The sequence below is a fragment of the Pezoporus wallicus genome, unplaced genomic scaffold (genome assembly GCF_028554395.1).
Source record: "Pezoporus wallicus isolate ANWC-B61680 ecotype Strahan unplaced genomic scaffold, APGP_CSIRO_Pwel_v1 contig_6464, whole genome shotgun sequence".
In the NCBI taxonomy this organism is placed as follows: Eukaryota; Metazoa; Chordata; class Aves; order Psittaciformes; family Psittacidae; genus Pezoporus; species Pezoporus wallicus.
Window position 1 is genome coordinate 4,865,325 of NW_026642130.1, and position 26,763 is coordinate 4,892,087.

Below are 26,763 nucleotides of genomic sequence, written 5' to 3' on the forward strand. Positions count from 1 at the left end.
GTATCTCACCACCCTCATTGTAAACAATTTCTTACTCACATATAGTCTCAATCTCCCCTCTGTCAGTTTAAAGCCATTTATCCCTTGTCCTGTCCCTACAGGCCCTTGTAAAAAGCACGTCTCCAGATTTCTTGTCAGCCCCTTTAGGCACTGGAGCTGTTCTAAGGTCTCCCTGAAGCCTTCTCCAGGCTGAACAAGCCCAGCTCTCTCAGCCTGTCTCCACAGCAGAGGTGCTCCAGTCCTCTGAGCATCTTCGTGGCCTCCTCTGGCCTTTCTCCAACAGCTCCACCTCTTTATGTTGGGGCCCCCAGAGCTGAACACAATACTCCAAGTGGGGTCTCACAAGAGCAGAGTAGAGTGGGAGAATCCCCTCCCTCAACCTGCTGGTCACACTGCTGGTGATGCAGCCCAAGGTACAGTTGGTTTTTCCAGGTTGCGAGGGCTTATTGCTAGCTCATGTCCAGCTTTTCATCCACACGGGATGGGTAAACGGAACGATTACTCAGATCATACACTTTTAATGCCAAATGCCACCCAGAGAGGGTTTCAGTGTCAGTCTCAACAGAGAAGGTCTGGAGATGAATTTCATTTAAATGCTACAGATGGTTCCTCTACAGTAAATGCACTGGGGGGGGTGGGGGAGGTGGGGTGTTATATGAACAAAGCTACAATGTTTGTGCCTATTGTACATGTTCTGTGAGGATAAATGCAAAGCTTTGGTATCCAGAGCTGCTAGTTCAGAGATTTTTGAGACTGAAAAGGTAATTGTTGTGATCTACTGGTCTAAATTCCTAAATAAACACAGACGTTAGAGAAGAAACCAGTAACTCCTGCACCAAGGCCTTATAAGTAACTTCAGAAAGATTTCTGAAGATCTGATTTCTTTAGCTGAAGTGATAAAGGAATCTATCACGTTCTTAGTCATTTGCAACTAGTTGTTCTCATTTCATTTCCATCTTAAATTATGTAGTTTAGTTACTTCTCTTTTCTGGTATATTAAGGAAGGTTCCACATATTTGAGCAAGTTTACAAGCACCTTGAGCCCAAAAGCAGTAACCTGCATTTGCATGCTTGGGACAGCAGCCTCTTTGCAAAGAGCCAGTTTGGTTCTCTCAACATCATGTTCCCCAGAGATTCTAGCTCTTGAAGTGCTTATTCAGACTGGCCCAGGCCCATATAAAAACACACTGCTCCAAACACTGTGCTGCTTCCGCATATCCATTCCCTGGACACAACTAACAGGCTCTTTTAAGACTGCATATACTGGAGAGCATAGTGTAGATTCCTAAATGGCTTTGCAGGAAATCAACTCAGATATGGAGACTAATCACTGTTATGCACATTCTTCTTTTCCTTGTGCTACCCAAGTTTTCAATTAACCTCTTGGTAGTGCAGCTGGAGTGAAATGATGCTCAGATCTGCTTAACAGCAGCTTTTGAAACCTTTCAGAAAAAAAATAAATAATCAGAGCCAGATCTAGATATTAAGGCATCTAAAAGAGGACTGAGGCAGCTTTTCAACCCCTAAAGCCAACTGTAAAGTCTTCTGAACTCATCTAACCTGTTAAACATACTGTTTTGTTTTGTTTCTTTCACCAATGTAGTTTTCCATCCTCCCAAGGTCCTGCTTCTGCCTAGGCTTAAATCAGCTCTTATCCTGACCAGACTGCAGAAACTCAAAATTCAGCTGCCTCTTAGGCTTGACTGACACCTTCCAATAAGCCTGCTCTTAACCCCAGAGCTCTGAAGGACCGATCTAGCAGCTCAAAGCACACTTATGTTGCTTATGAGCACCAGTGAGTATCCCATAAGCCACAGTGGCCACAGCAATTCATTAAAATACATCCAGAAGAGGTGGTGGCCAGGTTCTCAGCCTCCCTCACTTTTCTGTACCCTGGATGAGGCCTAGTACTCACCCAGGCTGTGGGAGATCTGGGTTCTCTATTTCTTGGCCATGGAGAAACAAATCCTCAACTGACCCTTCCAACAGATGGATTTAATCACCTATGCCCCCAGGCTGGGGGTATGGCTTTTCCTGTACTTTCTTCCCTTTACTGATACTTACTAAATTCCTTTTAGAAAATTCATACATGTATTCAGTAAGAATAAAACAAAAAGGGGGGGAGGAGGAAGCCTGACTATGGCTCAGGGATACAGTCAAATAAATAATTCAGCCCTACTTTTTTTTAAGAACTTATGATACTTCACATTACCACGCTTTTATGGTGTAGAGAGTTATTCACAGAAACTACCCAATGTTGTAAAATCAGTTCTAAGCCATGTAACCTCTGTGTGTTGAATAAGCAACTTGGGTCCTGAGTGGTCCTTTAAATTTACTGCAGGCCCACTGGTCAGGTACAGCTCAGACAACATAAGGACATTTGAGAAATCTTTTAGCAGAGAGATTGGACATGGGAGAAACCTTTATTACTTTTATGCAGCGTTACTGCTCAATACTTCCATAAAAGCACCAACAGAAACAGACACCAGATTTCATTACCTGTGCAAAATACAACTTTAACTTCTTCCCTCTGAACTGTGTTTCATGCAGCTCTATTCTGGCACGAGCTGCTGATTTGGGATTACTAAAGTTTATCCGCACACGCCTGAAGCTTTTGAAGAGCTGGAATGTCACGCAGTCATCGTAGGCACGGAACAAGCCTTCAAATTTCTCCTGCAGATGGAAAAGAAAGAATGGTGATCATTTACTTTGTGCTCACATCAGCCTGTGTCAAAGGATCATCTGAAACTTGACAACTCTTTAACCAAGGGGTTTCAGCCTGTGGCCTTTGGGGGTGAGTGTCCACAGACTAGCGAAGGCTCTGTGAAAAGAAACTAAGGAAAGCACTGGTCTGGAAGTGCTCTGCAAAATGTTCAGGGGAAGGATTCTTCAAATTGAGAACCCAGAAGCTATTGAACTCATAAAAGTTGAGTGAAACTGCAACAGTGGCTTATGGAATGAAGCTGAAAAGGGTGCATGACTGAAAACACCAGACAACTGTGGTCTCATCTGTACAAAAGCAAGCATTGTGCTGAATCACAATGGAGTCAGCAAACAAAGTCAGGTTCATTGTAACTGAGCTACATTCACATCAACACAGCAGGGTTATTTGGTATTGCATGTTATGGTTTTTTGATGCTTCTGTCATTTAAATACTTAGCACAGATACACTCATTTCTTGAGAGTTCCTGTAGCAGCATGGAAAAAAGCTAGGGAGCTGAAAACAGTCACCTGACCCAAAGACAAATTTCAGGCTTCAAAATGTTTAGCCGTAGAACCACTTTCAAAAGCAGATGACATAAATGTGAATATTTTAATGCTGTAAAGGAAAGGTCTGAGGTGTTGCACATCTATGGACCTAGAGATCAACAGAAATTCAAGGTTCATTAGCAGCCTTGGAGGATCAGACTTTCTCTGCAATTTCTCTGTAAATATGCAAACACAGAGGACTAGTTCCAAATCGTCAAATAAAACCAAAGTATTTACATCAGTTCTGACACACTTGCACAGGTCGTTTCATTCACAAGCATAGATTCATAAAGTGTTAAGACTGAAAGGGAGCAGTTACTATGTAGTGTCTACTTTGTGTCTACTCAGACTTTCGACTGCCATCCAGTGAGTCTCACATAAAGTTCTAGCATTTTAACTACTATAACCAAGACTTAAAGTCTTTGAAGATGGAGAATCAGCCTGAGCAAAGCTCTTTGTTTTAAGGGTTCTTTATCCTGAAAATGAAGCGTTTGAGATGATTTGCCACACCATTTCATACACTGAGCACTGTTACGTCAGCCGTTTGTAGAATTCCAACAACCTGATGTTTTCTTTGATACATCTGCAAATAAGCTTTAAAATATAACTTATTTTCTTCTCACCTAGGAAAAAAGTTTATTTTCTCTTTGAGTGGATAAGTTGCTAAGGCTGCATAAGATGAAACAGAAAATGCAATTTATGTAATCTCATCAAGACCTCAAGTTCTCATCTGCTGATCGTACAAAGTGAGAGAAAGAATCCAGAACTTCTTGGAAAAATCACAGAATAGTTTGGGTTAGAAGGAACCTTAAAGCTTATCTAATTCCAACCCCCTGCCATGGGCAGGGACACCTTCCACTAGACCAGGTTGCTCCAAGCCCCGTCCAACCTGGCCTTGAACACTGTCAGGGATGGGGCAGCCACAGCTTCTCTGGGCAATCGCTGCCAGTGCCTCACTGCCCTCACAGGGAAGAACTTCTGTCTTTCAAATTAACCTCCCTGTGGTCTATGAAGCTTTCATGATTTTCATTTCATCTGACCTCACTCACCCCTTCCTCTTACCACAGGACATACTTCAGAGGAATAAACAAAAAAGAGGAGAAAAAAAGAGAGGAGTGGCTGGTCAAGGGGAATAACGGCAAGAAGCCTTAATACCACAAACATGATGGTGTTGACAGGTATTCAAGGTATTATAACAGAAGTCACATATGCTAAAAATAAGCAGCAAAGTGAACATTTCCTAGTCATGAACATCTCCTAGCCCCTTGTAGTAGCTATCAGTTTCCCTACAAGTCAACAATAAAATCATTCATCATATAAAAAAAAAATTTCACCAACCATGGAAGAAACCATGCACAGACTTGTCTGGCAACTGGGAAGTAATTATTTATTATGACTTACTGTTTGTTAGGGTACAGATTCTCCCTCTATTGAAAAAATGGTATTTTCTTGTCTTTTGTGCCTGCCCTCTTTGTGACACTCCAGAATGCAGATCTTGGTGAGGGTCATAATGCAGAAGAAGGGAAGACGTTGAGTTCAAACTTGGGCCCAAGAACAGTGAGCACAAGGAATGTTTTGGGCACATTTCTGGACAATAATGAGACACACTTACATTAGGCACCGAAAGGGATAGATGGGAGTATCTCTAAATAAAGCTGATTAAATACTGGACACCAAACGTGATACAGGGAGAACATTAAAGTGCTATGGGCTTTATTCTGCTTACTTTTCAGTTTGATACTGGCACAGCATTAGAGATTCAGCTTTGATTAATGCTCCAAAAAATGCCGTGGGGAGCAGGGAAATCAAGGCCTCTATTTGATACTAATACAGGGCAGTCTGTCCACAGTGGGACGCACCTACTGCACTGACTGAAACTGCATCTCCCATTAAAAAGATTCATACATCTGAATTTTTCTTCATTTTCAGCTGATAATAATAATGACCTCAGCAGAGGTCATTAATCATCAACTGCAATTAATGGCCCTCAGCTGCATTTAGAGCCATCCAAGCTCCTCCTAGCTTGATATTAATTCCCAGGAAATGCCTTATGCCTTAATTGCTATAGCCTGTGATTTCTAATATCTGTTGCATGTACTTATCTGGATAAAAGTCTTTCAGACTCATTCCAACCTATAAGAAAATGTATCATACGCATTTTAAAGACCTAAGAAAATTCTCTCCCTTTCAAGTTTTGTGAATAAATTATTCAAGACTCATAATCCTCTCAATTCAGGACTTTTAGGATTCAGTATTCTTTAAATACTTCTAGAAAATGTGTCTCTGAACGTTCAGAATACTTAGAAAACTCTTGACAATAAAGCAATATCCAAAGTTGAGCAGCAGCATTGCTACTCAAGTCAAAATGCAGAAAGTCATGAGATAGGCATTTGTGGGATTTTGGACTGTCTCCATTCATCCCAAGTGTGTCTCTGTGAGACCTGATTTGCTCTGGCAAATGCAGTTCGTTTTCAGTTGACCAGTTCTGCAGAAGTTTTCTCTCTCATAGGCTCCGAGCCATCTCTTCATCTTGCTATTCCTTTGCTAACACCAGGCACCTTTCCCCAGTTCTTCCCTGTCACCTTTCGTCAGCTCTCATCACCCATCATTCACCACCTCTAGCAGTTTCTAAAGTTCTTTTATTTTTTCATTAACAGAATTAGCACAAAGTGCGCACACACTAATTGAGGCTGCTGGTTACTCAAGCTTGATTGTTATCATTTATGACAGCCAATGCAAAGGACAAACAGAGCACCATCCATGGAAGAAATGAGCACTGGTGTGATAGACATGAGCTAAAAGCTTCAGAGTACAAGGGCAAAGCTATGCACTCCTGGACTAAAAACCATCAGTACTACTAAAGGGGAGTTCACCTGGGATCCAAGATCCTGTCAGTCACATGATAGAAGTCATCAGTGAAATGCAGCCGTAAGGAGGCAAACAAAATACTGAATGTATCTGGAGAAGTATTTCCAGTAAAGCAAGGAAGCTATTGACAACATTGTATAGAGCACTATTACATGTTATTAAAAATGCAGGGTTTGTTGCCTGTATCCCAGACAGATTAAGCCAAACAGGAACAGACTCAGATAAAGGCTACAGGGAATGAAAGACTTACTGAATAAGAAATGAAAATGCTTGGCTTATTTAGCAAAACAAAGCAAAACCTGAGAGGAGATGGGACAATCATCAGTAGTTTACCAGAACTGTACAGAATAAAGACAAAGTATACTGTGCAGATTACAGACTAGGAGACTATGTCAGCATGAATCAGGTGGAAACAATTTACATGAACAGGTGTAGCTCAGAAGTTAAAGAAGATTTCAAACATCAGAGTATTGATCCAGAAACAAACTTCCAATCGCAGCAGTGTGGAGAATGATTTTTTTATAAAGATTGAAATTGGTTAGTTGATGGGAGGGACTATGACAAAGTATCCCAACAAGCATTGTAAAACATGACTGCCTGAATTAGCAAGTGAATTGGGTTCTGACACAGCAAGTTCCTGTGATTTATTTCCAAACATTTCTTTCATGAATAGCTCCATTGGTATTGTGTTAATTCAGGACAAAAGCCAAGGCCTAATTCAATTCAATGGAAGTCTTTCCACAGACATCAGCGAGTGTTGGATTAGAGCCCTATAACTCAGAACACAAATTACATTTTATTATTCAGTGTGTTTACACTCATTATCACCCTTGTTACACATTTGATTTAGGAGATGGCTGTGATTTAAAACTTTCCTAGAATTTTGCAATCAAGGCTGCCTGGTAACCTCATAGCAGCCTTCCAGGATCTGAAGGGGGCCTATAAGGATGCTGGGGAGGGGTTCTTCATTAGGGACTGTAGTGATAGGACAAGGGGTAACGGGTTAAAACTTAAACAGGGGAAGTTTAGATTGGATATAAGGAGGAAATTCTTTACTGTGAGGGTGGTGAGGCACTGGAAAGGCCTACCCAGGGAGGTTGTGAATGCTCCATCCCTGGTGGTGTTCAAGGCCAGGTTGGACAGAGCCTTGGGTGGCATGGTTCAGTGGGAGGTGTCCCTGCCCATGGCAGGGGGGTAGGAACTTGATGATCTTAAGGTCCATTCTAACCCTAACTATTCTATGATTCTACAATTCTAAATACAGCAAGCATTCTTCCCATTTCAGTTTTTCCTGTTCATTTATATGAGGATAATACAAGGAACTAAAGGTATACGACAGAGAAACAGTCATAATTTAGTTATAGAATGATAGAACAGTTTGGGTTGGAAAGGACCTTAAGATCATCCAGTTCCAAGCCCCCGGCCTTGGGCAGGGACACCACACACTAGACCATGAAACATGTTTTTCTTGAAATTAGCTCTGTACCATATACAAATTTGCCTTTAAGAAATAAACTCATACCTCAGAGTGGAATATGGTCTGTTTACACATAGCCAGGCTGGTGAAATAGCATAGATCCCTCACATGTGGCACAAGAAGAAAGATGGAGTTTGATAAAATGTTTGAAGGCCAAGCACTAAAGAGTTTAGTAACAAAAACAGTGCACAAACAGCTCAGTAAGGAAGATACACATACCAGTTAATTCTAGAGGGGATAAAGGAGTTACTAAAGCAGTGCACATTTAAAAAAAATAAAACTACAGAAACCTAGAAAAACCTCACCTGGAAGTAATTTCAGGACTGGGATGCATCAGTGCTACATGAAGGGTATTGCAATGACCTAGTCTGGGTATTTTGTATAGCTTTTCTCATCCAGGAGTAAGGAAGATGGAGCAAGCTGGAAAAGCAATGGAAGAAGACTTCAAGGATGATTAGAGAAGTGCTGAGCATATCATGGGAGGTAAAAGTAAGTGATCTTACCTTGGGAAACAGTAAGTAAGGTATGGTGTGTTTCCTGCTACATCTAAGGAAAGCAGTAGTGAAGTGCAGGGAAATGCATTATCTGAATTACAATAACCAACAGCACTGGTATGAAACAAAGACTTCCCATTAAAACGTTCAGGCTCCAACTGAGGTTATTTAGCATTAAACCTGTAAAATTTCAAAATGCCATTGGCCCAGGAGTAGCAAAAAGGGTAACTACTTTTGTGAAAGGGGCAGGAGGAAGATTACAGGACAGCAGTATGCATTTCTGTAGCTCTGAAATAAAAAAATAATTACATAATTTGTAATCAGAATTGGGTTCACATCAAGTGCTTTTAACAAGTCTTTCATGAGCCACAGAAACCAAGCAAACAGCTTGATATAAGTCATACGTGAAAATATCTTAAATGGCATGACCTCCTGCAAGTAGCCAGTATAAACAACAGCCTAATCAACGATCAAATTCACTGCTTCTAAAAAGGTGAAATAGGAAACTTTGGAGGCACATATGGAAAAGCCCTATTGATTTGCAGTTAACATTGTGCTGAAAAAGGAGGAAATACTTTAAACAGATTACGATGATGATCAATGAAGAGCTCCATGCTCTTGTTCTTATGCCTTTATGAAATGGCAGGAGAATAAATTACAGATTTATCATCCAGGGATACTAAGGCACAGGCCTCCAGGTCCTAGCTTTTTATTTTGCCTTTCACTGAAGGTAGCTGTAGCCTAGAGTGTGGCATCTTCCTACTCCCTCCTTACCAGTGGGATAGGATAGTATTTGAAGAAAATACTCAGAATGAATAATACTGTCTGAATGCTGGTTTGAAGGAAGTTTCTTCTGTTATCAAAGGGGACGTCTCATACAATCCCATAGGTAGAAACAACAACAAAAAATGCAGTAGCAAACTGTGTCTTTCCATCTCTCTGTCATTTGTCAGGGTACATTTTAAGATGGTAACATTTCTACATGTGAGAAACTTTGAAAGGGAGAAAAAAAAGTGGTTTTCACCTTGGTACTCAGTGCAAAGTTCTGTTCATCTTTTCCTGAAGCTGGATTAGAGCACTGAAATAGGGGTGAAAAGAGCTTGGGTTTATTTATTTGAATGATGCATAGCACTTCCAAAATTGCACAACAGCCTGAGTACACAAACAAATCAACCCAGATTCGCTACCCTGGTTCATGCTATTTGTTGTTCTGTGCTTGGCTTTCTGTTAGTTTTAAGGGGTGAAGGGTCAGGTAAATTATGAGCCAAAGATTAAACAAAACAGTATAAGCCAAAATAAATTTTGAGGTTGAACTTTGAGAAGAACAGATTAAAAAATACATTAAATCTTGCTGCTTTTGGTTATATCATGACCGATTTACTTGCATTATTGCAATCCTGTGAATGTTAAGGGGGGTCCTAATACGTTTTAGTTTTACTATGTGAAGAATACACATTTTGTATTCCAGAGGGGATGCCAAGTGACCTGGTTGCTCTGCTCTTTGCAGTGAACCAACCCTACACAGAAATGCAGTGACTACAAAGCGTGCCTGCACACAGCCGTGCCTCATGGCTCACACATGCTGTCACGTTACATGGGCTGCTTTGGAGGCATCTGCACAGAACTTTTAGATCCTGAAGGCTGCAATCAAGGTTTTGCACCATCATTTTGTGCTAAAATCATTCCAACAGCAGAAATATTTGATGTAACGCTTACTGCTTACAGATACGGTATCTTGCTCCAGACAGAGACTTTGAGAAAGTATAACAGAGATTGCACTGTGGTGTAGACATTTGTACTTCATCATCTCACAAAAACTCATGACAAAACTAGATAGGAAACAGGAAGAAGCTTGATAAGTTTTACCTCACACCAGGACTGAGGCAGTAAGAGCCATCCCTCCCTACCAGTCCTCCTGCGCAAGGACAAGTCCACCAAGGCATGATAGCACTGCAGCAGCACCGCAAACCTCCTGGTGAACAAAACAAGACAGACTTGCATCTTGAAAAATCAGCTGAGCTAAATAAACCCCTGTTCAGCTTCCAACTCACCAGCACAACAAAAGGTACAGAGATAATATCTATCCCAAAGCTTAATGGAAACGGCATTCACATTTCAGAAGAGGCTGACAAATGGCAGGGGCACAGAATTTTGCTGCGTTGCCTTTTCTGTTTTTAACCAGCTCACATCTCTGTTTACCTCAATGTGACGCACATTCCTCCTGCTTAGCTCCACTGATCTGGAAACCAAAGGCTCCTTCAAGATGAAATAAATTGTTCCTGTGGCAATGCCAAGGGGGTGATTTAATATAGTTTGGAGACTTCTCAATTCAATTTCACACCCAATGACTGAGCTAAAAGAAAAATCCACACTTTATGTTTCTTCTTTATAGGAGCACTGCTATTTTACTGTATCACCAGAAACAGCTTTTCTGAGCATCCCATATTTGAAGTACTCCAGTTCCAGATGCTGCATTAGCTCACTGAAACGCTGGAAGTGCTCTTTCAAACCAGCTGGCCAAATGCACATTATATGACTATATCTATTAGTTTTGCCCCCAGTGCTAGGGAGTGTTCTATAGAAACATCATTCTTTGTTCGCAGAGAAGCTATTTCTGATTCCTGTGCTGGCTAGCATTTTGTGCAACATCACTAGATACTTCCTTTTTTTCTTCTTGCTTGCATCATATTTGTCAGAGTAAAAAAAGCAAGAAGAAAGATCAGTGAAGGATTTAATGCAATTTCTGTTTTCCAAACAGCAGCCTTACATTTTAGCTTAAGAATGATAAAAATAATGATCATAATGAAGCCATGAGGAAAAAAATCAGACAGTCCTGAAAAAAAAAAAAGCTTTTTTATGTTTATTTTATTTTAAGAATTCACACAATAACTGTGTAGATAATGTATTCAGTGAGCTCCAAGGAGCTCATCTACATTGGATTTAAGAATATCCATAGTATCGATTTTATCTTGTTGCAGCAAACATTTAAGCCCATCAATTAATTGGTAGCACAAGAAACAAATTACTGTGTATATGTTTAGCCTGTTCCAATAATTCCTAAAGTTCCTATTATTGTAATCTGGCAAACAAAACTAAGGAAGAAAAACAACCTTAATTAGTTTTTACCAGTAGCTATGTTTCTGTCAATAAGGGTGTTCCAAGGAGCAGATCTATACAGCAAAACAGCTGGTGCTGAGGACTTTCTGAGCAGGTTCTGTGGTCTGAATGCCCATCAGCAGTTGGAATATATTAGGCACATTACTGGAGTGCACCTTCTGTATTAATTTCATCTGAAAGACAACCAGCTCATGAGCTGCTCTGTGACGTGGACGAAAATATGGAGATCAACAGGAAAACTGCCTCATGAGAACCCCCAACTCAGACTAAAAAAGCTAATGTAGATGCAAGCCAGGATCTCTCATCAGAACAGTCGGTGGCACTCCTGGAAAAGCCAAAAAAAACCCCAACCAAATTCAAATGCTAGGGACAAGAATAAATAAGGGACTGGTAGTCAAACTGGCACAGGGAACGAGGATTAGATTTATGCATTAGCTGTGTGAAAATATTCATACTAACTGTATAAACTTAGGGACTGTAAGAAAAGCCACATAAAATTCCATCTTCTTATCACACTATTTTTTATTGATCTTTGACAACTTAAGTTTCATCTCCTTAACCCTTCTGAGGTATACTACTCTCCTCCTCTGTGTGGTGACACTGAGGACAAACTGACTTGTAGTCACAGTGCCCACTTACAGGCAACCATGGGAGCTTAGTCTCAGAAGCTTAGTACAAAAATCGCTGCTGAAATGTAGCTTCAAAGGAAAACAGCCTACCTGGAGACAAAAATGTAGAAGTCAGATTTCACTAAAGGTGCTGCTGCTAAATGACTCTTGTAACCCTTTATATGAATACCATTGACCAAATCTGAGACCAAGACTAGTTCCAGCTGAACCTAGGCTCTGTCAGGAGTTTAGAAAACAACGGGGTCTGTTCTGAACCTCACGACTCAACAGGAGGATTTCCTTATTGACTGTATTTCTTCCATTAGACACAAGCTATTGTCCAAGTCTGAGACCGATTTGATTCAGCCTTACCCAGGCTCCATTAGGAGTTTATAAAGCAAAGGGGTCCAGTCTGAACCTTGTGACTCAATGGGAAGGTCTCCTTTACCCTTTTCATCCTTGACCTCTATAAAAATCATTTTAGCTTGATTCTACCTCGATTTGCCTTTATACATTCCATTAGACACAGGCTATTGACTGAGTCTGAGAGGAGGGAGGGTCTCCCTTACCCTTGGTGTTTTCGGTCTCTGTATCAATCACCTTTAGCTTGTTTTTACAATTTTCCTTTGAATGCTTCATCTATAAATAACAAAGTGAACCTTGCCATCAAATTCTGTTAAGTCGTGCTTTTATAAATCATATTAAAACTGCTCTTCGTAATACCTTTGATGGTCATTCTTTAAGGAACCCTAAACCACTCATTTTGTAACAGCACCTCTGCCCTAAAACATTAAATAAAGAGCTATTCTCTCTTGCCTTTCTCCCTACTACTGCAGCCCACGCTCAGTGGGCAGAATCTGCAGTGCTATGACCACTGTCTAACGCTTTGGTTGTACTATTTGACTGTTTCTTATTCTTGCCAGTCTGTCTCGACCATCTGTCATTCGCTGTCTTACACTTCATTTGCAAATTACTCAAGCAGGTCTGTCGTCTGTCTACATTTGAACAGCTAGAGAAGCTGCAGCCTTTGAAACTGGAGTCTGTCTGTACAAGGATACATCAAGGTCAGTGATACGCGATCCCCCGTTGAGCGACTGAATGGAGTCTGTTGCAAACCTACATAAACTACATGTGAATGGTGTTTCAGGCTTAATGGTATACAAAAAAAAAAGTATCAGAAATAAACATGTAAGGAAGAGGTACAAAAAAACCTCTAAAACACTAAGGAAAAAATCATCATTGGGCTGGAAAAGAGTAAAGGTGTGCATAAAGGGAAGTTTTTGCTTCCTAATGTGACAAATAGAGGCATATGGGAAACTCCTTATAGGATCCATTTCAGACATATTCTGCCTCTTGTACATCCAGCACAGTATAGCTGATGGAATAAGAGTACACTGGTCTGCAACACACCAGAACTGAATGGATGACACATGCAGCTAAACCAAATTTTACCCTGATGGCTGCATAAGGATTTGAGGGTGCAGGATCACACAAGAGATGCTTACACCACAGCACAGCTTTCTGCATTTTGCCCTTGGTTAATACAGCAAAGCACTTCACATCCCACTAAACAACAGAGATCAATACAGTTTTCTTAATAGACATTAACTTGTTCAAGTTCCTAATTTCACTTTAAAATAGAGAAATGGTCTAAGTGGGAAAAAATAGATAAAGGAAGAGGAAAATAAAGTGAAATAAACAACTTTAAAGCATAGTTCAGAAACTATGACAGCTCTTTTAAACTGAGAGGTCCAGAAAAAATGTGTTGAGTTGCTGCAATATCTTAAGCAAAACTATTTCCAGAAAAGGCTTTTATGATTCATGAAAGCCTCATTCTGTAGTTTGCCAGTGAAAACCTACCTTCATCATCAATTCTCTATGTACATTTTCTTTTCATACTGCTTTGCTCTATATAGACCTTCCTTCATTAATTGTTTACAAGAAAACATTTGAGCTTGATGCATTTATTTGAAGAGGAAAAAAGTCTTACTTTTATTATTAGAAAGGATATAGATTTTCCTTACAACAGGAGCTGTGCTGTCAAAAATAGAAAGACACCAGTGGGTGTATGTATTTTTATATATATATATGTATATATATATATACACACACATTTAAAAAGAGGATAACTACAGGTAACAGTGCGTTCCTCCTAACTTCAAATGGCAGAACTTCCATAGACCTATTTATACCCTGCACTGAAAGAGGCCACTATAAAAGACTGCAAAGTATATCATTCTCCCACACTCACCGATTTGGTGCCCTCAGAGGAGCTATAATCTGTGAGAGGTACAATTGCTCTTAATGCTGTTATCACTCTGAAAAGTTGAACTGTGAACTTGATTTTGCAGATCATGGCAGAAAATGGATGGAAAATACCTGCATAAAGAGAGATGATACACTCATCCCTCCATGCTGCTTCTATACTGTCACTGTAATACTCACTTCAGCTCTGTCCTACAAAATATTGAAGATGCTTTCCAGTTTGAATAAGCTTCTGTGACAAAAAATGTGCTTGAAACATTCTTACACTTAAGAGAGGCTGTCTTGTCCCCCATCAGAGGTCACAGTCTTCAGAGGACTGCAGGATCCCAAGCATCAAAGAAATGCCATACAGTAGTCTACCTGCCTAATTAAAAATCCAGCATATTTTCATTTCCAGTATAAACCACAATGCTTAATTAGACTCTAACAATTTTACAGTGCTATAGTACCTAATGAAATCAAGAATTTAGCAATTTTCAGAAAACTGGGCTTGTGCAGGCCAGAAGAGGGGTTTTAGTTGACAAGCAGCCTCACAGCACCAGGAAGTGGTCCTGAGAGGACAGACCTGGTCTCTGTAACAAGTACATAAGGGCAGTAAAAGAAGCAATAGTTTTTATCTGCCTCAACAGCCACTAGTACTGTCCACTACTAGACAGAGTATAGGCAAGGGCATTTGAGTCTTACAGTGATTTAATTGTTTTATTAGGCAGATGGAAGAAACCCCAGGGTGAAAAAGCAAATATTCCTGACCAAACTGCTCCCATGTCATTTTTCAACCAACTGGATAATTTCCAATTGGCACAGATTTTCTTTAGAAACAAGAACTGGAAAATATACTAATCCTATCTTACAGCTAAAAACAGCACTGCTCTTCATCAAAATCATTTTCATTTCCTGATGTGAAAAATTTATCAGTAACAGCATGATATTAAAAAGATACTGGACTGGCATCATGAAACTGAAGCCACTCATCATAGACACTGCCCTCTTACTGATTGCTCTGGATAGCAGCAAGCCCAGTGACTGGCGAGCAGAGTGGTAACTGCATGAATTTTTACTCATTTTATGAAAAGTAAAAAAAGTAGGACATATAAAAATAATTAGTACCCTGTAGCGTCCAGTTTCTTGCCCTGTGGCACTTTTTCACGCTGCCTCTGTGTCAAAGAATGGTGCGTGCCTTGCAAATGCCATCATGGGAGTCTATAATGTGTTTATCTGCAGTGTCGGAGGCAAATGTGTAAACTTGAGAAGTCTGGCTTTGAGGACAGTGAGATTTTAAAGCCCTGAACTTTGGTGCAATTAGATTCTAAGTGACATGAGAAGACATGGGAATATCAATTTTAGGGGAACTAGTCAGTCAAAATAATAGAATCACAGAATAGCTCGGGTAGGAAAGGACCTCAAAGCGCACCCAGTTCCAACTCCCCCTGCCATGGGCAGGGACACCTTCCACTAGACCAGGTTGCTCCAAGTCCTATCCAACCTGGCCTTGAACACTGCCAGGGATGAAACAGCCACAGCTTCTTTGGGCAACCTGTGTCAGTGCGTCACCACCCTCACAGTAAACAACTTCTTCCTAATATCTAATGTAAATCTACCTAAATCTAAAATAAAGGGAAGCAACCTGTTCGCTACTGAGGTTACATCTTCCAGACCACTCAGCCTCACGCATGGACTACACCTGCAAATCACTACGTTGCAGAAGCAGTGCCAACTGTAGCCTTAAGAACAGAATTTACACTTTTCAATTCAATTGAAATTGAAAATTGTGTACTTAATAAGTTTGGGATACTAATATATATTATTAAGGACAAATATCAACTATGAGTGAAAATTTCATCCTAGAAGTCCCTCAGCAGAGCCCACAGACTCTCTAAGGGACACTCAAATCAGAAACACAGTAGATATGGACTTCCTACATATATAAACCTTTAATCTGATGGAAAACATTTAGGGAAGAATAACCTTATCTATAGGAAAGGTACCTTCCTATAGATAAGTGGTCTCAAAATATAGTAGCTCAATATATTGAATATCTGCAGCTATTATCAGCCACTCCATTTTAGACACCAGTGCACACTCCTATTAATTATCTTTTTACCACATTTATAACAACTATTTATTCCCAAAGTAAATTCTCTTTATCCAAGACCTTTTCTTTATAAAATACTTAAGGTTCCTTTGCTCTGCTTCTGGTTCACTATAAAACCACATGAACTATAAAACAGAATAATATAGTTAAAGCTTTAGCAGAAATTTTAGCAAACACTGAGCCAATGACACTAAAAAATATTCTGTATTGTTGTTTCCTAGGATGCAGTATGCATTGAGTACTCTTTTGTTTCAGGACTGCCACTTTATGCCAAGCAAATGCTTTTATTCAGCAACACTTAGTGAAACCAAACTCCTTTCACTAGCCCAGGAAATATCTCACTAATCTGGGAGTTAAAATTTTGGGCAGGTAGTTTAAATCACTACAGTTTTATCAGTCTAGTTATCTGCTACAAAAGCAAGATATAGATATCTGAGCATGTTTCATTTTTATTCATTTATTTAAAGAATTCAGACAAAAATGCATCAACCTTCCAAACCTCTAAAAATAAGTACGCCAATAATTTACTGCTAGTATAAGCAGCATACTTATTACTGTTATGGCCCGGTGTTTGGCATTGTTCCCAGCTGTTGTGATTAATAAGAATTCTGTTTAATTCAGTGATTCTCAGATTATGGTTCAAGGACTAGCAGTCACTTGCAGAAAGCTTCCTGGTTGCACAGCCCTGGAATTCCTCTAATATAATCAGGTGTTTCTAAAGATAAAGGTACTTACTACCTTTCACACTTCAGTGGTTTTCTTCTTAGGATCTGTGAACAAGATGGCAACATGAAATCTCATTTTTAGACAAAAAACGTTCATCTGTAAAGTACAACCAGCCTCAAGAGACAAACATTGCACTAGCACTGGCCAGCTTACTTAAACTGACCCGCAGCCACATTAGCACAGAACCCAAACCAGGAAACCACCACTCAACAGGATTAATGCACCCAAGAAATCACAACAATATTCACAACTTGAGAGCTTTCAGTCAGCTTGACAACATGGCCAGAAAGCAGCAGGTCAAGGTGAGGTGATTCTGCCCCTCTACTCTACTCTCATGAGACCCCACCTGCAATACCGCATCCAGCTCTGGGGGTCTCAGCACAAGAGGGACATGGACCTATCGCAGAGTCCAGCGGAGGCCAAGATGATCAGAGGGCTGGAACTTCCAAAGTACTTACAAACTTACTTCCAAAATTTAAGTCAGATAAAATTTCTATAATTTTCCAGACCCTTCCCCTCCTCCATTCAAACAGAAATGCTATTTCTTTCTAACAGCAGTCTCTCTGTAACCTATGAATTCTCAAAGATAATTTCAAATGGTAGCAAGATTATTTCAACTGTATACTAAAGCATTCTTTGGTAGATTTTATCAGGTCCTGTACACTTGAACAACTGTCTTATCTCTGCATTTTTAGCAGTTTATCTCTGCTCTGGCCGCTACTAGGGTTGGGTTTTTTCTATTAATTTAGCTGCTTATTAGTAAAGCAGTTTATATAACACTGTTCATTATGCATCTTGCTGTTAATGGATTTGCACATTGTTTTCCTCTCACTTTTTCTGCATCACCAGACTTTCCTTGTTCCTATTTAAATCCTCAGTTAATTGAAATCAATTTTGTAATTTTGCCCACTTGGTTTTCACTTTATATATAAAACCTTAAACTGCTGTAAAGCAAAAGTCGTATCTGATCTAGCCACAACAGTCTCCTAATGTATGTCCCATCTGTCCTTTGCATCAGGACAGATAATCCCATTATGCATTCAACAGTGTCTCCTTAAACGCTAGCTCCCATGCACTCCTCAATCTCAGATAATCATCTTAGGAGACAGTATTTACCAGCTCCATAAAGGTGCTGAAAATGACTTTTTAAAACATAATAATTTTCCTTTCATCCGATCTCAGACTCTTCATTTCAAAAGCTTGCTTCAAAATAACTTTCAGTGAAAGTACTTGACATTATTAATTTCTTAATTGCCAAGATCAAAATCAAGAATCAAATACAAATTAGCTACCTCCACTTGCTGAAAAGAGCGTGCCCAGAACATTCCTTCCTGTTTGGCTACTTCCAACAATTCAGAAATTACTGGGTTTTATTTCTAGTATCATCTACCACACTGGGCAGAAACAAGTGAAAAAACACCCTTCCTTCTTGCATTTTAGAAGGATCCAGCAGAAAGCAAGACAGAGAAGGTCATGATTCTATGATAAGGTAGGAATAAGATATATTAAAAGGGCAAAGATTTTTTTTTTTGTAGGGTTTACAACATAGTTTCTGTCTTACACATGCATATGTAGCTGAGTCTTTAATTCCTTGTAAGACATACAGCAACAACAAGTTTTGAGGAGGAAGCTGAGAACAGCAGTAGCCCACAGTAACAGTTCACAAAGGGATTTTGTTACGTGGAGGTGGAATGGAAGCCTGTGGAATGTTTCAGGACAGCAGAAAGCTGTCAAGATTAATGTACCTAAGGTTTCAATGATGCCAACACCTGACTGGTGACAGCTTTTGTCATGAAGTCCTCCTTTTCTTGACCACCGAGTTTTGTCAGCATCTTGTGTCAGCTTCCGCTCTCAAAATCCTTAAATCATTCCACTACACCATAAGAAGTCAAAGTCATCTGTTCTTGCCTTGGTCTTCCATTGAGCATTCTTTTTTTCGTCAATTCTCCATCCATCCTAGCTTCTCTGCCTCTGCCATCACTCAATCATAAGGCCTGCCACAACCGACCTCCCTGCCACAAGAGTGTTCTCCATTCTTGGTCTTGCACCACAGAGGCACTTTTGAAGGGGGGAAAAAAAAACCTATCATCATACAGGCTTCCCTCCTCTGAAACTTCTTCCTCATTTCAGCCACCTTTTTAAATGACCAACTGCTTTCCTTCTCCCTCAGGTTAAAACCACAGCTCAGAGGACTTCCACCTATCACCTGCTCCTTAGAGATAAGTGCTTCTTTTAATGTTCCTCTTAGAGGGAGAAAGGCCATTTCTGATGGTGGGTTGATTTTGGGTTTAGGTTTGGGTTGGTTTTGGTTTGGTTTGTTTTTATCAGCAAATAAAATAATAACGCCCAAAACAAAATACACACACCCCAAACAAACAATACCCAGTTAAAAAGGGCACCTGTCAAACCAACAGCTACAGAGAAGTGGTGCTTAAAACAAATTTCCCAGTATAGTTCTAACTATTTAGACAACGCAAAAGTCTGTATTCTGATTGGTTATTGGTTTTCCCTGAGAAACATGGAAAAGCAATCAATACTGAAGGTTCCCAGGCAAGAGAATACACACCAAAGGATGATGAATACTTGAAGCTGGTAAACCTGGAATAAGACTTATACAGCAAATGAAACAATCATAATCTTATCTCCTCCATAAATGGAATTTCATTTCACGAGAGGATCAGCAGTTCTTTTACTACAGTTTGTTCATCTGCCTGCACACCGGCATGTCCAACCTACATGAATACAAGGACAAATAAGATTTTGCAAGGTTACCACTGCTCTGGGCATGACATGGGTATAACACAGCAGAGCTCACCACAATGCTTGATTCAGCTGTTTGAGTGCCTCCACCTTTTATGGCCAGCGTATCAAGATTACTCACCACAATATATGAAGCAGACGGATACCTCTGCAAGCGACAAATTGAGCTGAAGAAATTACTGCATACAGCTGCCTGTTGATCCTGCTCTGAGCCAACAGGTTCACTGTGTTTCCCAGCTCAGTGATTGTTATTTCAACAGATAGGACTATCTGGTGCTGCAAAACTGGAGGATTTTTCATGCTGCAGTACATTTCTCTGCCAAATGTGAAGCCATGCTGCAAGATAAAGTCCATCTCTCCATCCAGATGCTGTCATAACCTCAGGCAGATTCTGAAAGGCAGCAAGGTTGGACCAGTTTCAACCCCTCTCTTCCCTTCCCAAAACAGACAGTAACTAAGCAAGGCTCCTTGTTGTCTGGCTAATGTCTACAGCTCGAACAGCATTTGAGGTTGAACATCTACAGAACCTGATACATTCTAATCCACTTTCCTAATCAGAAAACTTACTTCCTGGTTCCTTAGTTCTCCGGCTGTAAATGAGAACACTTGGAACTTTCTTTGTACAACACCACTTTGAAGTTTTTCACAACTCTGGGAGTACAGAACAGACAGACTGCCATAGAGATGCTGCTGCACGCCCCCCCCCCCAGCTCTGCAGTGTGCCGTGCAAAGGTCCCGCAAGGACAACGGGGCTGTTGACTGCTTCAGAGCTGCAACAACCAAGGGCTTCTCCTTGATTCAGCACCAACAGAAATTCCTACTGGGGGCAGTTAAATGCCTCACAAGAACACTGATGCTGTGAGAAGATGACCTGTGCTTTCAGGAATTAACATGAACAAAGCAGAAATCAGCCTGAATTATAGAGGGAAAGCATAGGCTGGAAACAAACTCAATGGCTTCATGTGCATTTTAGAACCACTGTCAATGAGGAAAAAAAAGGGAGAAGTTTGTGTTTGGCCTGAAAAAAAACCCTGCATATATAATATCCTATACTGAGGGCAGCTAAGCTGTCATAGAATCATAGTTAGAGCTGGAAAGGAACTTAAGCTCATCTAGTTCCAACTCCGCTGCAAGTATTAGAAGCGGCAACTGAGGCTCAAATCTATGATCTACACCAAAGAAGAGTCAAGACTCAACACTAAGAAGTCAATAAAAACAGTTACTTTAAGGAGGGTTAGACAGTAGAAACTCAGAAGTCTCCCATGGAGAAATTTGAATTCAGTTGGCATTTAGAAGAGGGTGCACACTGCCAGCCATGTCAATGGGGAAACATTCAGAAGTCCACGCACAGAGTGCTGGCACCACTATAAATAGGTGGAAGGAAAACACAGAATCCTGTAGCAACTGAGCACTGACTAGAGACTGAGCTTGGCAAGTTTCTGGACCTCAGCAGCTTGTGTGTTAGTCAAAGGTCTGATAAACTGCGGCACTCTTCTTGTTCAGCATCTCTTCACCAAGGAAGAATTACTGCTTGAGATCACACTGTCATGGTTGTTTGCATTCTAACATATGATCAGATAATATCTTCCAAAGCAAATATGTTGTTTAGCACATGAATGGTCAAAACTAAGTAGATTATTTAATGCCTTTGGCAGAATCACTCCTAGAAAATATTAAAGAACTGTCCAATCACAAAGCACAGCCATTAGTCTATGTGCAAAATAATGCATTAAAGGGATACACATAATAAGGTTGGTGCAGACCTCTGCCCCAAAACTTGAAACTTCTTTCAGTATCAAAGTTTAGATCACGCTATGAAGCAGCCAACGGTATCAGCAAAGCTTGAGACAAAACACTGCACATACACATTACCTGCAGAGATGAATGAGGCTATCGACTAGGGACATGAAAACAATGTGTCTCTGAAATGCTGTTTTTAAGAAAACCACAAAGAATTTGGGTATTTCACCTCTATAGGCTCTACTGGGAATTCTAAACAAAATAATTGCCTAAAAAACTCAGTATCACACTTGCATGTGTATTAAAAGTACCTCAATCTATAGCTGTACTGATTAATTCCTAAAATCTGCTGAAGAAAATCATCATCTCTTTATTGCTCCTTACATAGGTTGGGCCATTTATCAGCATAATTGCAAGCTCCCTCTTACCTTATTACCTGCCTTGGATTAATGCTGCATGTTCTAGCAATGCATTCTAGCTGTTACTTATTTTCATTTGATGACAAATTGCTGATTGTCTTGTTATCCTTATGAAAGGAAATATCTTCATGTGCCTTCCAACAGAAAGGAGGATAAAAAGAATATAAAAACCTCTGACTTGTTCTGCTGTTCACTGTTAGTATTAAAAGGGTGAAGAATGAGAAACAAAGCATGCCATATTCACAGGTGTGTAAGCACCTGCAGCTGCAACTGACCTCCAGTGAAACAGCAGCATTCCCTTCTGAATCAAGAAAAAAGCAAATACAAATAACTGGAGGTAAAAAAAAGCAAATACCAGTAACTGAAGGTTAAAAAAACAAATACAAATCACTGAAGGTTAAAAAGGCAAATAGAAATAACTGAAGGTAAGCCTAAAGGCACACCATGACACTTAGAAGTCTAACAACTGTATTACTTCTTCTTTGGAGATTTCTTAAGGAGTTCACTTGCCTTCACATGGGGCTGTTAGAAAGACAAAGGCAAAGACCAATCTACTCCTGTTAACACTGATTTCTAGCAGTGCTTCAGTCTGCAGCAGCACTGGGTGCATGAGCCCCAGGTTTGCTGGCTCAGAGTCTCTGGGCACTGACACTGAAGCTGTGCAGCAGGGTCTATGTGCTGGAAACAGAACTACATCTGGGAAGCTATGAAGACCAGAGTAAACAGGGCTACCACAACACTGAAAGCAAAAGGTATCTCTCTGGACAGGGACCTGCTTATTTAAGTCCTAAATATTTCTGTTGCTTTTGAAATTTTTTCCTATTTAGAATATAGTAACTACTATGAGATACATATATATAGAGAGAGACATTACAAACCTCTTAAAGGTGGTATCTTTTATCTTTCTAACACCCTTATTCTACATCAGTTATATCAACATTACAGCTTTTTGAAGGCTAGAAAAAGAGGTTATACTTTGCTCTCCAAACCAAACAGTCCTATTTTAAAAGCATTATTACAGGTGGAGTAAATGAGCAAGAAAGCTAAATGTTTTCATTCTTCCTCTTTGTTACTTACTCTAGATGAAGACAGACAGTAAGCAGAGATCAAAAGACATACATATCTATTTCTCAAGCAGAACTACTGGATCTTGAAGATTTCACAGATGCAACATTATTTGCAAATAGAAAGAACTATCAAGTGCAGGAAATACTAACAGAAATTTTAAAGCAATCCTTTCAAGCCATCAGGGTATTTTCTGTAGTCATGCCGCTGTTTGATTTCCTCCTTATGCTCCCAGTCTATGGAGTCTTACTGAGCAACAGTCTTCCCACAAATCAAGCTCATGTGACTAAGCAGAAGAACCTGCAGAAAAGAAACCCTGAAACTTTCACAAGAAGTCATGATGTTTGCCACTGGGCAGCTGGCAGCATCCAGAGGGGTAGCAACACCCCTCCAGCTTGCTTCACATGACTCTAATCTTCGAGCACTTGAACTTTAAACCTCAGAACATCTTTATGAATGAGCCATTTTCACAAATTGGAGGGTTTTGTAAGTGGAGAGCAAAACCCACAAGAACTTAGCATGTTTTTGCCCTCTAGACTCAGAGGTTTAGATACAATATCACCCTGTTAAACCTCTTAAAGGCAACTGCAGGGCAATGACTGATCTCCAAACCATCCATCCCAAACAACTAGCGTTATCAGTGTGCTCACCAGAGTGTCTGAACTGAATAATGAGTTTACAGATTGACAGACATTCCACTCCAACTGGAATTAATCCTCCAAAGCAATAAAGTCACCACAGTGAAACTATTTCTCCTATTCCCTTTTGCTGCCTGGCTCATGTCCACATTGTTTTTCCCCTGCATTAAGATAATGGTCCTATCCACATTACTTTACATTATTCTCTTCAGATACAAATTCAATCGGTCTAGATCATAAATATTTCTTCTCTGTTACAGTAGTGCCTTGTAGCCCCAGTCATACCTTGATGCCAAGAGGAACAGTGCATATGAACTGAAGAGAGAACATGAATTATGAATAATATATGACTATCTTACTTAGAGTAAGAAGTATGAGTTTAAATTCTCTTCCACAAGTTTCAGTGATGTCTGTAATTTCTCTATTAGAAATAAACAAGATATTCATTAATTGCTTGCTTATGTAACAAAGATCATTACATAAAATTATCACCTAGAGGCACTGACAGAAGAATTGTAATTATCCAGGTGAACTTCAAAGCAGAACTGCACTTTTTGAGCTCTATGGTTGCCTTCTCACCTCTGCTGTTCCCGATACACAAGCCCGATACAGTTAGCAGCATGTTGATTAGCCTGACCCTATTTTGAGATTATAAAACGCAATTCAAAGCATCAGCTGATCAAAACCAGAAGGCCTGCTGGATGAATTCATGGATGGTAAACCAATGGTGTCAGTGCTGCAGGCCAGCTGCCAGTTTCAGGGCATCCAAACAAGCATGTGTTTCCTGAAAGGATGAGCCATTCCCAGTGCTGAAACTAGAAAGCTTTGCCTTCAGTACCAAGTAATCACTCACAGGCCAAATGGAGGAAAAGAGTATTTCTGAGCTGTATGTCAGATGCTAAGAGCCTACAGAATAAGGTCACTTCCACAGGTGGAAAAGCATTAAGACAAGCCATTCAACTCTGCCCCAAGCCCTGTGCCAAGCAGCAGGTGTTGCTTCTCTGTGTGAGAATCCTCCAGCACTTCTCTTGAAGAGTAGCAAATACAAGGAATGACCATTGCCATCTGCTGTGAGAGCTCCTGCTCCACAGCCCCAACACAAACCCTGCTCTTCCAGCACAGGTCTGGCAAATGGGGCAGCTCCTCTCCAGCCACCCACCATAAGCAGGACAGTGGTGGCTCAGTACAGCCAGCATCTTTCTCTGGAGCCCCACATCAGTTCTAAACCTACATCGAAATGAAAGCCATCTATGCTGCAGGCAAATCTAAACCACAATCCTTGCTCACATTAGAAAAGTACTTCTACAGTGCTAATAGCTCATTTTAGGAAATCTCATCAAACAACACATGTATCATGAAATCCTTAATACATATGTTCTACCACTGAAGGAACATTTCCTTCGCACTGCCAGAAGGTTCTCTACAAAAACAACTTTCCCCTGCATGAAGAGCTGTATAGCAGAAGACAACTGGAAGGACAATAGCCTAGATTTCAGTTTCCAGTAGTACTTGTGCCTCCCAGTTGGCCGGCAAAAGGGCTGGGCAGAGCAGTACTCACAGAATCATAGAATGGTTTGGGTTGGAAAGGACCTCAAGATCATTTAGGTCCAACCCCCCTGCCATGGGCAGGGACTCCTCACACTAGGTCACATCGCCCAAGCCTCATGGGAGAACAGAGGAAGGGGAGATGGCAGGATTGATGTGCTTGCTTTTGCTCTTTTACTTCAGTTTCCACATCCATCTCTTCTCAGAAACAGCCTCCTTCCTTTTCAAACTTAAAGCTTGATGTTCTCTTTATCCTGCCAAAGCCAACACAAACATTATCATATTGACTGTGACCATTCTGTCAACAAAAACCCAACATCTTGAAGTGAACCCCTTTTGCAGTCAAATAAAACCACTCTATTTTGCTGCAGTTCTCCTAGGAGTGAGCAAAGAGCAGCAGATGTCTCCACCTTTGGATTATCAGTAGCGCTGAAACTTTTACAAAGGGGATGCTACACTACAGCCTGCTGTGTAGCAACTGGGGCTGAGAGCAGGGCTGGCAAGGCTCGAGCACGGGCAGCAGGCGTGCTGCGGCAGCACTGCACGCAGCCTCCTGCAGTCGAGTTTGGGCACAACTAAGTGAAAATTAGTCTGCAGTGAGCTGTGGGTCACCAAGGACAGGCTGCTTCTAGCATCTAAGCCAAACAACTTCAAAGTAGGCTTTGCGTCTAAGCTGCACTGCAGTCTGCAGTGAAGTCCCCATTGGAAAAGTACCCAAAGTCTTTGCACTCAACATTTTAATTCAGACATCAGTAAAAAAAAAGAAAAATATAAAGGCAGTTTTAACTATAAGTAATGAAAAGGATTACAATTTCTGTAATGTCTCTGTAACCCTTTTGTTCTCTTTTACCTGTGTTCCTGGGCCACACTTTCCAAATGCTGCAGCTTAAATCAGGCTCCTCTAAGTCTAACCAAAGTCCATGGAAGGCTTTCTGCTGATTTCATGGAAACCAAAACTTTGCTTTTTCATTGCTACTGTCATAAATAAGGATACAAGAGATCACTACAACTCTAACATCTGGCATAGTCTTATGTTGAATGTCGACATGTCACTAAAAGACAGTTGCTCCAGATACAAACTCATCACAACACAGACGTAACACCTAAATAAAAATATATATATATGTTCTTAAGGAAGAATTAAAAAAAAAAAAAAGGAATAAGCAGACAAACATTTTACTACTTCAAAACACTACAGAAAACATGTCCCACTGCAGGCAAGGCTGCTCACCTGAACCATTCCTCTGAATTACTCTCTATTTCATCTATTCATCTATTTCATCATTCCTCTGAATTTCATCTCTAAATGCAGTTTTAAACTGTTAAGAAGAAGCTTTTTAAATTAAGAAGAATCTCTTGCTGGCAACACAAAAGCATCTGTACAAAGTACACATGACAGCACCTGGTAACAAATTAACAGGGAAATAAACCCCATACTGATCTCTTGCAAATAAAAGTGGTGTTATTTCCAGATACTTCCATTAGCTTCAATGTTTGACTGAGAATTAAACAGCACAGGGATTCAAAATTTGACCTCCAATTAAATCCTTTTCTTCCCTGTTCCATTTTTTGAATACTAAGAGCAATCAGATTAGGAACTAGCGTTGTCTGTATCTTTGTCCTTTAAATAAACTGCTGGATATCACTGTATTATGCCTATGAGCTCTTTCAGATGATCTGTGAAAAGCATACTTAATATT

General features: G+C 40.3%; 1 protein-coding gene across 3 annotated transcripts in view; it reads right to left on the minus strand.

Annotated features, from left to right (window-relative positions):
* Positions 1-26,763, minus strand: part of RCAN2 (regulator of calcineurin 2) — a 72,943-nt gene that overhangs the window by 11,599 nt on the left and 34,581 nt on the right. For all 3 annotated transcript variants that reach the window (XM_057427533.1, XM_057427535.1, XM_057427536.1), the window contains one exon: positions 2,500-2,673. In XM_057427533.1, coding sequence (XP_057283516.1) covers positions 2,500-2,673 — 174 coding nt within the window. The remainder of the gene's footprint in view (positions 1-2,499; positions 2,674-26,763) is intronic.